The 15,172-nt window shown below is 32.1% G+C and overlaps 1 protein-coding gene across 1 annotated transcript in view; it reads left to right on the top strand.

Annotated features, from left to right (window-relative positions):
- Positions 1 to 15,172, top strand: part of POLK (DNA polymerase kappa) — an 88,238-nt gene that overhangs the window by 24,927 nt on the left and 48,139 nt on the right. The window contains exon 3 of the mRNA XM_051992110.1: positions 4,343 to 4,462. Coding sequence (XP_051848070.1) covers positions 4,343 to 4,462 — 120 coding nt within the window. The remainder of the gene's footprint in view (positions 1 to 4,342; positions 4,463 to 15,172) is intronic.

Here is a 15,172-nt window from a genome sequence, read left to right as displayed (position 1 = left end):
TAGATTTTTGTTACATAAGTAAGTTATGTTTTAACCCCATCCCTATTGATCTATATCATTTGTTCTCTGAAATCTAAAATAATTTGTAGTTATTTTATGTTGATAACATATTTGGTAAAGGGTTTATTGATGTCCATATGTGGGTAAGGATATTATCCAGTAATGCTATGGAAAACTGGTAAACATTAGCAAAGGAAGCAATGGATTATGAAGAGCTAGTCCTTAGCTTTGGGTGAGACTAGGTTGTGGTGGTGAGACTGAAAGTAATTAAACTTTATTTCATTTTATTTCTTTATTTTGGTGTTGGATCTTTCTATCATCTCCAGCATGAGATCAGGACTCACAAGTGCCATGCCAGTATTGATCATCAAAGAAACTTTAACCTACTCTGTTTTTCCAACCTAACTTGGTAGTTTTCTGCTCCTGGGAGTACATCATATTGGTGCGGGTTTAGTGCAAATAAAACAATAGGTATTAACCCTACTGCCAAACCCCAACTATTCATCAGCCTCAGCATTCTTAGCAACAAAGACTATAGACACCAAGACATTGGTGCTATAGACATAGCAACAAAGGGCATAGATACCAAGCTGCCGATTGAATTTTAAAGATTAGGTAGGGATAATAAATCTGTCAAAACTTGGTCAAGTAAACAATAGAAGAAACTTTGGGACTGAATTGTGTGGAAAGAGAGGAGAGTACTGAAGGAAGAATAGATAGTGACAGAAATTTCTGTATCAGCACTATCAACAGACATACAGCTGTTGTCATTCACAATGCTGTCATGGGTGAAAGGACCAAGTGAAAACTGTAGAAAATATGGAGCTAATAAGAAATATGGCAGCAACAAATTACTTGTGATTAGGAGTCAAAGAACATTGTTGCCAGCCAGCTCACAAGAAAATTGGAGTTCTGAGACAAAACAGTTGAATTAGTCTTTGGGGTTTAATTAACTTTTTTTTCCCCAAATAACCATTAGAGATGGGAACCCACAGGTGCAGACTTTTCAAACAGTAAACATTTGTTAAGTGCCTACTATCTGCCAGGCTAAAGAGAGTAATACATATCTGTTTGAAGTATACTCTTTCCACAGGTGTAAACCTTAGTAGGTCTTTTAATCCTAGATCAGTAACCAAATTACTTTTTCCTGTTTTTAAAAGTTTCTCAGTTCATTTGCTTTATCCTCGTTATTACTAGTGTATATTTCTAATTTGTGGTTGGGCTTATCTGGCCCTAAAGCAGATGCGTCCACCATCTCTGTCTCTTTACTCAGTGTTCCTTAGATGTAACATCCTTTTATAGTTTTTTAAGAATTTTTATAGTAAGCACCTATATGAGATCATATTTGGAAATAACCAAATAGAAAAAGTCCAGAAGTAACAAATTAAATTTCAGAGGTTTACAGAATAATGTTCCTGGATCTTGATTGCAAAATTCAGTTCCAGTTTTTTAGCTTGCTCACGGATCCCCAGACTTTAACATTATTATAAGTAGTTCTATCAAACCTAGAAAATGCCTATGAACATTGATTCACACCTAATATCCTATACCAAGATAAGGTTGAAATGAGTTCATGATTTAGACATAAAGAGTGATATTATAAGCAAAGTAGAAGAACAAAGGATAATTTACCTCTCAGATCTGTGGAGAAGGAAGGAATTTGTGGCTAAGGAAGGTGTTACATTAAGTTAAAAAGTTTTTGCACAAACAAAACTAATGCAGACAAGATTAGAAGGGAAGCAGTAAACTAGGAAAAAAATTTACATTCAAGGGTTCTGATAAAGACTTCATTCCTAAAATATATAGAGAATTGACTCAAATTTAAAAGAATTTAAGCCATTCTCCAATTGATAAATGGTCAAAGGATATGAACAGACAATTTTCAGATAAAGAAATTGAAACCATTTCTAATCATCTGAAAAAAATGCTCTAAATTACTATTGATCAGAGAAATGCGAATTAGGACAATTCAGGTATCACTATACACCTCTCAGATTGGTTGAGATGACAGGAAAAGATGATGTTGAATGTTAGAAGGGAGGTGGGAAAACTGGGACCCTAATACATTGCTGGTGTATTTAAATTGATTTAACCATTCTGGAGAGCAATTTGGAACTATGCCCAAAGGGCTATCACACTGCATATCCTTTGATCTAGCAATGTCTCTACAAGAGATTATTAAAAAAAGAAAGGGACCTATGTGTGCAAAAATGTTTGTGGTAGCCCTTTTGATAGTAGCAAGGAACTGGAAAATGAGTGGATGCCCATTAGTTGGGGAATGCTGAATAAATTATGGTATATGAATGTTATGGAGTATTATTATTCTATAATAAACGATCAGCAGGATGATTTCAGAGAGGTCTGGAGAGACTTACATGAATTAATGTTAAGTGAAATAAATAGAACTAGGAGGTCATTGTACATGGCACCAACAATATTATTCAATGAGCATTTCTGGTGGGCATGGCTCTCTCTTCAACAAAGAGATGATTCATACCATTTCTAAAGATCTTCTGATGAAGAAAGCCATCTACACCCAGAGAGAGGACTGTGGGGACTGAGTGTGAATCACAACATAGCATTTCCAATCTTTCTATTGTTGTTTGCTTGCCTTTTGTTTTCTCTCTCATTTTTTTCCCTTTTTGATCTGATTTTTCTTGTGCAGAATGATAATTGTAGAAATATGTATAGAAGAATTGCATATGTTTAACATATATTGGATTACTTGTCATCTAGGGAAGGGGAGAGGGAAAAAGGGGGGAGAATTTGGAACACAAGGTTTTGCAAGGGTCATTGTTAAAAAATTATCCATGTAAATGTTTTGAAAAAAGCAATAATTTAAAAAAAAAAAGGGAAATGCCTATAAGCATTGTCATTTTTGGCTCATAGGCTCATAGATATAGAGTTGGAAAGGACTCTGGAAGTTCTGTTGTCTTATTTATAGAGGAGGGAACTGAAACTCAGATATTTAGTAAGTGACCTTTTCAAACTCACCCAGGCAGTCAATGGTAGAACCAGAATTCAAATTCAGATTATAGGACTTTAAATTCAACTTTGTTCCCATTATATTTAGCTCCAACCAAAATATGTACTGGTGACTTGGCATGATGAGTAAATTTTCTGCAGACTGAATAAATGCTTTACATTCATATGTATTATTATTTTAAGGGTGTTAAATTCAATTAATAAAACAGATTCATTCAGAATTGATATTGCATTGTATATTTTCTTAGCCAATGGATACCAATAGTACAATTACCATGACATCAGATCTAAATAACATTGGAGGCCACAATCATGGGTGTTAGTACTGTTCTGTCTTCTGCTGCTCCTCAATCCCCTGGGTTTCCTTCACTCTCTGTTAGGAATTCCTGACTTTCTAACACAATTTTCTATTCTTGTATCATTGGTATTCCTCTGCCTGCTTTTTTTTCTTTAGTAATTGGCTTTTTTCTTTCTGGTGATACAATAGATAGAGCTCTGGGACTGGAAGCAGGAAGTCCCAAGTTATATGGCCTTAGACTCTTACTAGTGGTGTGACCTTGGGCAAATCACTTACTCCTTAATGGCTTAGTTTCCTCTTCTGTAAAATGGGAATAATAACAGCATCAATCACTCAGGATTGTTTTAAGGGTCAAATGAGATTAGTCCTGTACCTGGCATCTAGTAGGTCCTATATACATGGTTATTTCCTTTGCTTCTCCAAGGAAGTGGCAAAAGACATACTGAGTATTAACAAGAAGATACATGTAGCTGAATGAACTAAGCTTCATTTGCCTCATACAGACCAGGCTTGATTTGTCTTTATCCTGCTTCTTTACATAATTTCCACCAAAATTTAAACATATCCACAATAAGAAACAAATAGATTGCATTTCTGGTTATCATTTTTTTTCCAAACTTTGTAGTTTAGATTAGAATATCTTGTTTAAAGAGAAGGGTTTTCCTCTAATTTAAATGACTAGTGATAATGTTTACATTTCTCCAGTCTTCTGTAACATACCAGAGATCCACATTTAACAAAATATTATAATTTACCCTTTTACCAAAGTAAAAAACCCATTTCAGCAAACAAAATGAGTAGTCTTAAGAATAGAAATACAAACAATAACCCTGGTCTTTATTCTTACCTGTTATAGATATTATTCCTCATTAACCTCATAAATTGTTCAACAAAATGAGAATTATTATAACTTCTGAACCTCCTTTAGAATTGTTTTTAAAGTAATGCTATATAAAAAAATTAAGGAGTTATCTTTAGAGTTTTGTTAGTCTCATAAATTGTGAGGAAATAAAATGCATTTCTGAAAACATTTTTCCTATGATTTTGTTTTTGTTATAGGGGTCTAGGTTTTATGAAAATGAACTCAAAAAGGAAAAGCAAGTAAACCAACGAATTGAAAATATGATGCAACAAAAATCTCAAATTACCACTCAGCAGCTCTGGAAAGCACAATTACAGGTAATAATGAAATTGTTGTTATTTAATAGTAGTTTGTATGTACTTTGGCTATGGAAAAGTGTTGAGGAGAAAAGAACAGCACATCCTTTCTGCTGTTGTTCCCATTATATGATGCAGTGTGTTCAAGTATTATCTGACAAAAATGATTTTTGGCTAATGCTCTTTAAATTTATGAAGCAGAAAATTAGGCCAGGCTACATGGTATATTAGTATCTTAAGATAGTTCATTTAACTAAAAAGTTTAATCAGGCAATTATCTCTTTAAATCTGACCCAAAGAGAAGCTTTTCCATCAATATGAAATGATTAAAATTTCAATTTACATAATAAAACTATCTTTTGTGATATAAGCGTTTAAGTTGAGAATTTTAAAAAATCAAAATGTAAGATTTTTTTCTTGCTTTGGAGATTTGTTCCAAGCTCAAAACCTGTGCCCAGTGCGTCTGCCTATATAACAAACCCTTTGCCTGGCTCCTTAGGGTCACCTAAAATTGAAAAAGCATGTCCGATGGAAAAAACTTCTCTTGCACTCGCACGTACACATATGAAAAGCAAGATAGTCTTTGCCCTCAAGAAGCTTGAATTCTTTTAAGAAGAAAGAACATGAGTAGGGTCACCAGACCAGGGAAGAGTGTTTTTGTTAGAAAAATCACCTGACAAGTCATTGAATGGAGCTGTATGACAAATGATTGTCCATGTCCTTCCAACAACAGTAATGTTGATTTAGTTATTATAGTCACAATAACAGGGGGAAATCAGGGTGGGGGATGTTTGTGAAAGGAAGGGAGGAATAAAATATAACAGATATGAAATTGTCTGGAGAGTTTTACCCTGAGTTCTTTTTTCAATTTATTCTTTTTATAGTAATAATAATAATAATTTTTGAATATTCATGGTTGTGCATTAAAAAATTAAACCATTAGTATGTTGATTATATAAATTAAGATGTAAATTTTTAACAAAATTAAACAATGCCAAAGTTTGATTATGCTTTAAGTTGACCATTTCCTTTTTTAAAAATTCTGAACTTAATATATTAACTCCAGCAAACATCATAAATGTTTTCATATGCAAAACAAAAAAAAGAACATGAAAAAGATTGTATGTTAAACCATGAATTTCCATTAGTTATTTTTATATTATACCTACTTTTTTTCCTTTATTAAAGCTTTTTATTTTTCAAAACATGCATGGATAATTCTTCAACATTAACCCTTGCAAAACCTTATGTTCCAGTTTTCTCCCCCTCTTCCCCCAAGCCCTCCCCTAGATGGCAAGTAGTCCAGTATATGTTAAACATGATAGAAATATAATTGTATAATAAAGAATATATAATCAATTAGATATATTAGTTTAAAAACTATTCTGCTTGTCTCTGTCTCCTCTTCTGTTGATTAGTACTTTAATTATGCTCCTTTTATTTGGGGGCTAGGGAATGGGGAGGAAAGCATGACTCTTATTAACCCATCCTCTTCAAATTACCTCAGATTTAGGAAAAGCAAAAAATAACTTCCCTTCTAACTAATAAGCATAGTTTGGCAAAATAAATCCACATATCGGCATGTCTCATTTTGCAGTTCTGCTCCACCACCTCTTTGTCAGGAAGTAGGAAATAATTTTCATCATTAGTATTCCAAAGTCACGCTTAGTCACTATGTTGATCAGAGTTATTAAGTCTTTCAAAATTGGTTATCAACAAATAATGTTGATAAACCGTTTTTATTCTGCTCACTTCATTCTGTGTCAGTTTATACAAGCCATGATAGATTGATCACAATCACTCAATCAAATTTATCAAGTGTACAGGTCCTGTTCTAAGTGCTGGGATCCATCCTTTCTTAAATCTATAATTTCTTAAAGTACAATAGTAATATTCCATTATATTTGTAAATCATAATTGGTTTAGCCATTACTCATGTAATGAGTACCTCCTTAGTTTCCAGTTTTCTACCTCTACAAAAATTGTTGCTATAAATATTTTAGTGCATATGAGTCCTTTTTTCCTTTCTTTGATTTCTTTGGATTATATACAATCCAATAACAGTATGGATACTGCTGGATCAGAGAATTTGAATAATTTTGGGGGTATAGTTCCAAATTATTTTCCAGAATCTATAGATCAATTCATAGCCTCACTAGTTGTCCATTAATATGCCTATTCTTTTATATTCCCTCTAACAGTTATAGTTTTCCTTTTTTGTTGTTTGCCAAATAGGTGAATGTGAGATAATCAGAGCTTTTTTTAAATTTGCATTTTTCTCATTATTGGTGATTTCTGGGCTTTTCTTCACACAATTGCAAAAAAGTCAATCTCTTTGTAAACAACATAGGCTAATCTATTTGTGAAAACTAATAGTCACAATTATAAAAATATAAATGCTATATTTTAGATAGTTTGGGAAATTTTAATATCATTTAAATCAGACAAAATGGGCTCTGTCACAAAATCTATAAGGTGTTTCAACTCTAAATCTAGCCATGATATAATTAATTTTAATATTTTAGTCAATCAACATTCTTGAGCTCTTGTATACCTTATTGTTATTTTTGCCCTGTAATCTTATTTTAGCTAATGGAAATTTATTTCTTTTAAAGAATTATATGCATTACTGTTACCTGTATTGAATAAATAACAAATTCTGTATTCTTAAAAGAACTTGTGGTCTGAAAGAAACCTGTTGTGTTATGAAACAAAACATAGAGTTGTTAAGTATCTTTTATTTTGGAAGTATTATGTATAGGTTTTCTTGTGATTTTTGAAAGAATTGCAAGAATACATGTTGATTATTGGTTCTATTTATTTGGCTTTCTCAGAAGGAAAGTATGCAAATCACAGAGGACTAAAAACACGTGAAGTAGAGCTATATGTCAGAAGTATAGGATCTGTGAAAAAAGAGGTATCTGGGAAAGAACATTGAAACAAATTTCTCTGATAAAAGTCTCAATTCCAAAATATATTAGAGAACTGACACATGAGCATAAGAGCCATTGAATATCAATAAATAGTTTTCAAAGTAAGAAATACAAGTGGCCATATGAAAAATGTTCTAAAGTATTAATAATTAGAGAAATTCAAATTAAAAACAGCTCTGAAGTTCTCCCTCACACTTCAGTATATTGACAAAGGTGGCAAAAAAGGAAAATGACAAATGTGAAGTGTGTCGGGCTTCCTACTGTTAGGCTGGGGAAAAACAGGTACATTAAATATATTGTTCATGGTGCTGTGAATTGGTCTAACCATTTTGGAAAATAATTTATAACTATGAAAAGTTTACAGTTTATGTGTATACTCTGATCCCATGATACCATTATTAAGTCTATACCTCAAAAATATCAAAGATCAAAGAACAATTACTTTCCCCCAATGCATAGATCTGAGAAAGAATTTTCCCCCCATGTTTTCTGCTTTATCATGTGATCACTGATTCATCTCCTCTATTTTTTTAGCCTATGCTGTATTTTTTTAAATTATTCCTTTGCAATATAATTTGAGGTCTCATAGGGTTTGCAGTCCTACTTTTTTCATTATTTTGGGGAAAATTATTGACTTTTTGTGCTTCTATATAACTTTTGTTATATTTTCTATTTTTATAAGATAATCTTTTGGTAATATGATGGTATGTTATTAAATTATTATATTTATTTAGGCAGTATTATCATTTTGTTCTTCCTATCCATGGGAAGTTAATGTTTCTCTGATTAATTAGGTCTATATTTCTGTACTCGTATTTTTATAGTTCTCTCGTGTGTGGACTCCTATGTATTTTAAACATTCTATAATTATTTTAGATAGAATTTCTCTTTCTATCTTTTCTTGCTGCATTTTATTGATTATTATATAGAAGTAGTGATGATTTGTGTGTATTTTATGTCTTGTAATGTTTGCTAAAGTTACTCAGTTTCAATTAATTTTTATTTGACTGTGTTTCTTTAACCTCACCATCATATCTGCAAAAAAATTGATAATTTTGTTTTTTCTTGTGCTTATTCTTTCAATTTTTTTTTCTTATCTCATTACCATAGTCAGTGTTTCTAGTACTTTGTCAAATAGAAGTGATGACACTGACCATCCTTGTTTGTCCCCTGGTTTTATTGGGAAAGGATTCTGGTTTTTCTTTGTTACATATAATGCCGACTCATGGCTTTTTGAGATTTACCACTTATTATGTTATTATTTTTTTTTTAAATAACTTTTTATTGAACCCATGCCAGGGGTAATTTTTTACAGCATTATCCCTTGCATTCACTTCTGTTCCGATTTTTCCCCTTCCTTTCTCTACCCCCTCCCCCAGATGGCAAGCAGTCCTTTACATGTTAAATAGGTTACAGTATATTACCACTTATTATATTAAAGAAAGATCTATTTATTTCTAGTTTTTCTAGTTATTTTTTTTAATTTAACAGAAATGGGTATTCTATTTTGTCAAAAGGATTTTCTGTTTCTGTTACAATTGTCATATGGTTTTTGTTATTTTTGTCATTAATTATATACTTCCAGATCCAATTCAGTTCCAATTGATCAATGATGAACAGAATCAGCTACACCCAGAGAAAGAACACTGGGAAATGAATGTGGACTACTTGCATTTTTTTTTCTGCCTAGGTTATTTTTACCTTCTGAATCCAACTCTTCTTGTGCAATAAGAGAACTGTATGGATCTGCACACATATATATTTAAAATAAACTATAACATGTTTAACATGTATGAGACTGCCTGCCATCTAGGGGAAGACAGGGAGGGAAAATTTGGAACAGAAGTGAGTGCAAGGGACAGTGTTGAAAAATTAGCCATTCATATTACATATGTTCTGTCAATAAAAAGCTATAATAAAAAAAATTAAATACTTCCATTAAGTTTATGCTTTTCTAAATAATAAATCAATCTTGTATTTCTGGCATAAATCCAACATGGTTGTAGTGTATAATCTTTGTGATATTTTATTTTTAACTCTTAGTTTTTAAAAAAAAAAATTTACAAATATTGTTCACTATAGATATTGATGTATAATTTTTTTCTCCCTGGTTTACATTTGTATACCATATTTGTGTCATATCAAGATTTTGGTAGAATCTTTTCTTTTACTGTTTTTTTTTTCAAACAGTTTACATAATACTGGAATTTATTATTCTTCAAAAGTTTGATAAAATTCACTTGAGTCATTTAGTTCTGTTTGTTTTTTTCTTGTATGTATGTATATATTTTCATGCATATGTATGTATATAATTTTTTTCTTCATATATTATTGTTCATTTTTTTTCTTTGAAATTGCTTATGTCCCTTTTCTTCTGTTAATCTCTGTATTTTATAATTTTGCAAATAATCATTTATTTTATATGAATTGCCATTTTTATTGACATATAGTTGTGGAAAATAGTTTCTATCTCTTCTTGTTGCATTTTATTGAATATATATGTACATTATTCTTTGAAATTTTTCATTTTTCTCTTATACTGACAATTTAGTTTTTCTCTTTTTAAACATATTAATTAATTACCTTTTTTAAAAATTCCTAGTTTTATTTATTAATTTTTTGTTTTTGTTTTTCAATTTTTAAAATTGCTTTTTTGACTTTCAGGATGTTTATTTTGGTGTTTAATTGGAATCACTTTATTAGGATTTTTTAATTCATGCCCAACTCATTGACTTATTCTTTCTCTTTTATGTTAATGAAAATGTTTAGAGCTATAAATTTTCTCCTAAGGTTTGCTTTTGGCTAAATCCCCAAACTTTTAGTATGTTTTTTTCATTATTGTCATTATTTTTATTGAAATTATCTTTTCCATGATTTGGTCTTAAAGAACCTACCATTTCTTTAACATTAGTGTCCAGTAGATTTTTAATGCTTTTTAAAATGGCCCTTTCTTTAAAATTCTCTTCAAGTTTTAATTTATTATTTTTTGGTTAAATTTACCTCAGGCTAAAAGCAAACATACTGAGTTCCCTCATTGTTATAGATTTACTATTTCTCTTTGTAATAAATCTGATTTTTTCTTTTAGATATTTAGATACTCTTCTATTCAAGGAATATTTGTTAAGTATTTAAATTAGTTAAACTATCCATAATAGAGGTATCAAACTTGTGGATCTTTGGTAGACTAAAACTAATCTTAAACAAAAGAAATAAAAATACAATATAATATAGATGATGGTAATTTTTTGCTTTCTTAGTTAGTATATAACCAGCAAAGATCTGTCATATTTGAACTTGTCATTACTGGTTTATAAAACCTTTCAGCAAAATGTAATATCCCTGTTTTTAGCTCTGCTTTTTAAATTTTTTTTATTGTGTCCAACTATAGCATAATAGATTTTGCTTCAGTCCCTTATTTTATTTTTTTTGGGGGGAGGGATGTGCTCAATATATTTTTTTATTATATAGCTTTTTATTTACAAAATATATGTATGGGTAATTTTTCAACATTAACACTTGCAAAACCTTCTGTTCCAAATTTTTCCCTCCTTTCCCCCACCCCCACCTCTAGATGGCAGGTATTCCAATAGATGTTAAAATATGTGTTAAATCCAATATATGTATACATAGCCATACAGTTATCTTGCTGCACAAGAAAAATCAGATCTAGAAAGAAAAAGAAAAACCTGCGAAGGAAAATAAAAATTCAAGCAAATAACAACAGAAAGAATGAAAATGCTATGTTATATGTTGGGGAGGGGAATCAACTTTTTGGGGGTTCGATTCCTTCCTTGTTTTAAGATTTAATGAATACTGGCTGCTCAGATGTATGTTATGGGGGAGGGCAACCATAGAGTCACTCAGTATTAGTAGTGGTTAATTCTACGGAAGAAAACAGGGACACTTAATACATTGTTGGTGGAATTGCGAATACATCCCAGCCATTCTGGAGATCAGTTTGAAACTATGCTCAAAAAGTTATCAAACTCTGTGCATACCCTTTGATCCAGCAGTGTTACTACTGGGCTTATATCCCAAAGAGATACTAAAGAAGGGAAAGGGACCTGTATGTGCAAGAATGTTTGTGGCAGCCCTGTTTGTAGTAGACAGAAACTGGAAACTGAGTGGATGCCCATCAATTGGAGAATGGCTGAATAAATTGTGGTATATGAATGTTATGGAATATTATTTTTCGGTAAGAAATGACCAGCAGGATGATTTCAGAAAGGCCTGGAGAAACTTACATGAACTGATGCTGAGTGAAATGAGCAGGACCAGGAGATCATTATACTTCAACAACAATACTGTATGATGATCAATTCTGATGGACGTGGCCATCTCCAGCAATGAGATGAACCAAATCAGTTCCAATAGAGAAGTAATGAGTTGAACTTTCTACACCCAGCAAAAAAACTCTGGGAGATGACTATGAACCATTACATAGAATTCCCAATCCCTCTATTTTTGGCCTCCTGCATTTTTTATTTCCTTCACAGGCTAATAGTATACTATTTCAGACTGTTGGGACATGTATACTTATATTGTATTTAATTTATACTTTAACATATTTATCATGTGGTCAACCTGCCATCTGGGGGAGGGGATGAGGGGAAGAAGGGGAAAAATTGGAACAAAAGGTTTGGCCATTGTCAATGCTGTAAAATTACCCATGAATATAACATGTAAATAAAAAGTTATTTAAAAAAAAATTTTTAATGCTATATTGTGGTCCACATTCAGTTCCTACAGTCCTCTCCCTAGGTGTAGATGTCTCTCTTCATTACTGAACAATTGGAACTGGTTCAGTCCCTTAGTTTAATTTTTTTTAACTATTTGATGAACTAAGGGATAAGAGTATATCACAAAAAATAAAATAGGCAATTTTTATTACATATGATTGAAGAGTTTTTACACACACATATTAAAAAAACCAACGAAGCTAAGATTAAAAAGAAAATAATTGGTGGGAGGAGGAAGAAGATTAATTGGGAAAAATTCTTTTCAACAGATTTCTCTAATAAAAGACTCATTTCCAAGATACATGAGGAATTGAATCAAAAGCATAAGAATAAAACCCATTCCCTACTTAATAAATGGTCTTAGAATATCAGTAGACAATTCACAAAGGAAAAAAAAGTAGGCTATATGGTTGTCAGTCCATTCAGCAGAACCAACCAAGTTAGGTATAGCACTAATAAGAAAGACATGTCAGATGGCATGCAAGAGAGTAATTTGTTTATTTGTTGGAGGGAGAGTATAAATAGCTGTGGAATTATGTTTCTTGTTCCTTCTACTGAACACATACATTTAGCCAATTTCTTGTTTTTCTCAATCATCAGGCCTGCACATATATCAAATTCTTGGGGTCATAGAGAGCTGTGTTTAGGTGATGAATGAGCATATTTATACAGGCTTCCCTGAAGTGCTGGCCTGAAATAAAGTTCACACTCCACCTTCTCTCTTTACATATGGTCATATGAATATATGTTTCAACTTGCTACTAATTGAAGAAATACAGGCAATTCTGAGGTATCATAGTTTACTTCTCAGGTTGGAAAAGATGACCAAAAAAAGAAAATAACAGATGTTGGTGGGGCTGTGCAAAAGAAGGCACACAGACGCACTGTTGGTATAGCTGTGAATTAGTATGATCATTCTGGAAAGCGATTTAGAATCATGCACAAAAACATACCAAAGGGTAACTTTGATATAGCAATACCACTATTAAGCTTATAAATAAAAGAAATCAGAAAAAATGAAGAAATGGTTCTATTTGTACAAAATTATTTATAGCTGCTCTTTTTGTGGTGGCAGAAAAACAAAAATTAAGGAGATGCCCATCAGCTGGAGAATGGCTAAACAAATTATGGCAGGTGAATATGATGAAATACTGTTTTGCTGTAAGAGATGAGGGGAAAAGGTCATTTCAAAGAGACTTGAAAAGACTTATATGAACCAGTGTAGAGCAAAGTCTAATTTAAGAACTTTTATCAGTCAGATTATCAACCATGATTCTAATGTACTGAAAAAGAATAACACTACCCTCTTCATGACAAAGAGATAATGAATTAATACACAGGAAATAGAATTCATTTTTGAATGTGACCAGTATGGGAAGTTTTTTACTTATAATTGCTTATATAATATAGGGGTTCTATGTTTCTATATTTTTCTTCCAGGGGCAAGAGAAAAATGAATACTTGATAAAATAAAATAATATTTTTAACTAAGAGGAAAAGGATCCATATATGCAAAAATATTTATAGCAACTCTTTTTGTGATGGCAAAGAACTGAGAACTTAAGGCAGTGCCTATCATTTGGAAAATAGCTCAACAAATTATGGTATTTGGATATAATAGAATACTATTGTGCCATAAGAAATGATGAAGAAAATTGTTTCAGAAAAACCTGGGAAGACTTTAAGAATGGATGTAGTGAAGTGAATAGAATCAGGAGGACGTTTTAAAAGACAAGCAATTTTTTTTGAAACTATTTCTACTCATATGAAAGGGTGTTCCAAATCACTATTGATCAGAGAAATTCAAATTAAGACAACTCTGAAATACCACTATACACCTCTCAGATTGGCTAAGATAACAGGAAAAGATAATGATGAATGTTGGAGAGGAATGCAAAAAAACTGGGACACTGATGCATTGTTAGTAGAATTGTGAACGGATCCATCCATTCTGGAGAGCAATTTGGAACTATGCTCAAAAAGTTCTCAAACTGCATACCTTTTGATCCAGCAATGTTATTACTGGGTCTATATCCCAAAGATATCTTAAAGGAGGGAAAGGGACCTGTATGTGCCAAAATGCTTGTGGCAGCCCTTTTCATAGTGGCTAGAAAGTGGAAATTGAATGGATGCCCATCAGTTGGAGAATGGCTGGGTAAGTTGTGGTATATAAATGTTATGGAATATTATTGTTCTGTTAGAAATGACCAGCAGGATGAATACAGAGAGGCTTGGAAAGACTTACATGAACTGATGCTAAGTGAAATAAGCAGAACCTGGAGATCATTATACACTTCACCAATACTGTATGAGGATCAGTTCTGATGGAAGTGGATACTTTCGGCAATGAGAAGATCCAATTCAATTCCAATTGATCAATGATGAACAGAACCATCTAGAACCCAGAGAAAGAACACTGGGAAATGAGTGTAGACTGCTTGCATTTTTGTTTTTCTTTCCAGTTTATTTTTACCTTTCTAAATCCAATTTTTCTTGTGCAACAAGATAACTGTATAAATACATACACATATATTGTGTTTAAGATATACTTTAACATGTTTAACACGTATGATTTGCCTATCATCTTGGAAGGGGATGGAGGGAAGGAAGGGAAAAGTTAGAACAGAAATGATTGCTAGGGACATTGTTGAAAAACTACCCACGCATATGTTCTGTCAATAAAAAGCTATTAAAAAAAAAAAGTAGACAAGCAATTTTTTCCCCTCTGAGGCAGTTGGGGTTAAGTGACTTGCCCAAAGTCACACAGCTAGGAAGTGTCAAGTATCTGAGGCCAAATTTGAACTCAGGTCCTTCTGATTTCAGGGCCAGTGCTCTATCTACTGCACCACCTAGCTTCCCTGGACAACTTAACTTTAAAAGAACTTTGATCAATGCAATGACCAGCTACAATTAGAGAGGAACATTAATGAAGTATGCTACTCACCTCCTAACAGAAGTGATGAGTTCAAGATGCAGAATGATGCATGGCAAATTTAGGAATTTGTTTAGCTTGAATATGTATATTGAATATGTAAAACCTTTCAAAGGTTTTTTTTGTT

The sequence above is a fragment of the Antechinus flavipes genome, chromosome 1 (genome assembly GCF_016432865.1).
Source record: "Antechinus flavipes isolate AdamAnt ecotype Samford, QLD, Australia chromosome 1, AdamAnt_v2, whole genome shotgun sequence".
NCBI lineage: Eukaryota > Metazoa > Chordata > Mammalia > Dasyuromorphia > Dasyuridae > Antechinus > Antechinus flavipes.
The sequence above is the reverse complement of the archived record's forward strand: the minus strand, read 5'-3'. Positions and strand labels throughout refer to the sequence as shown.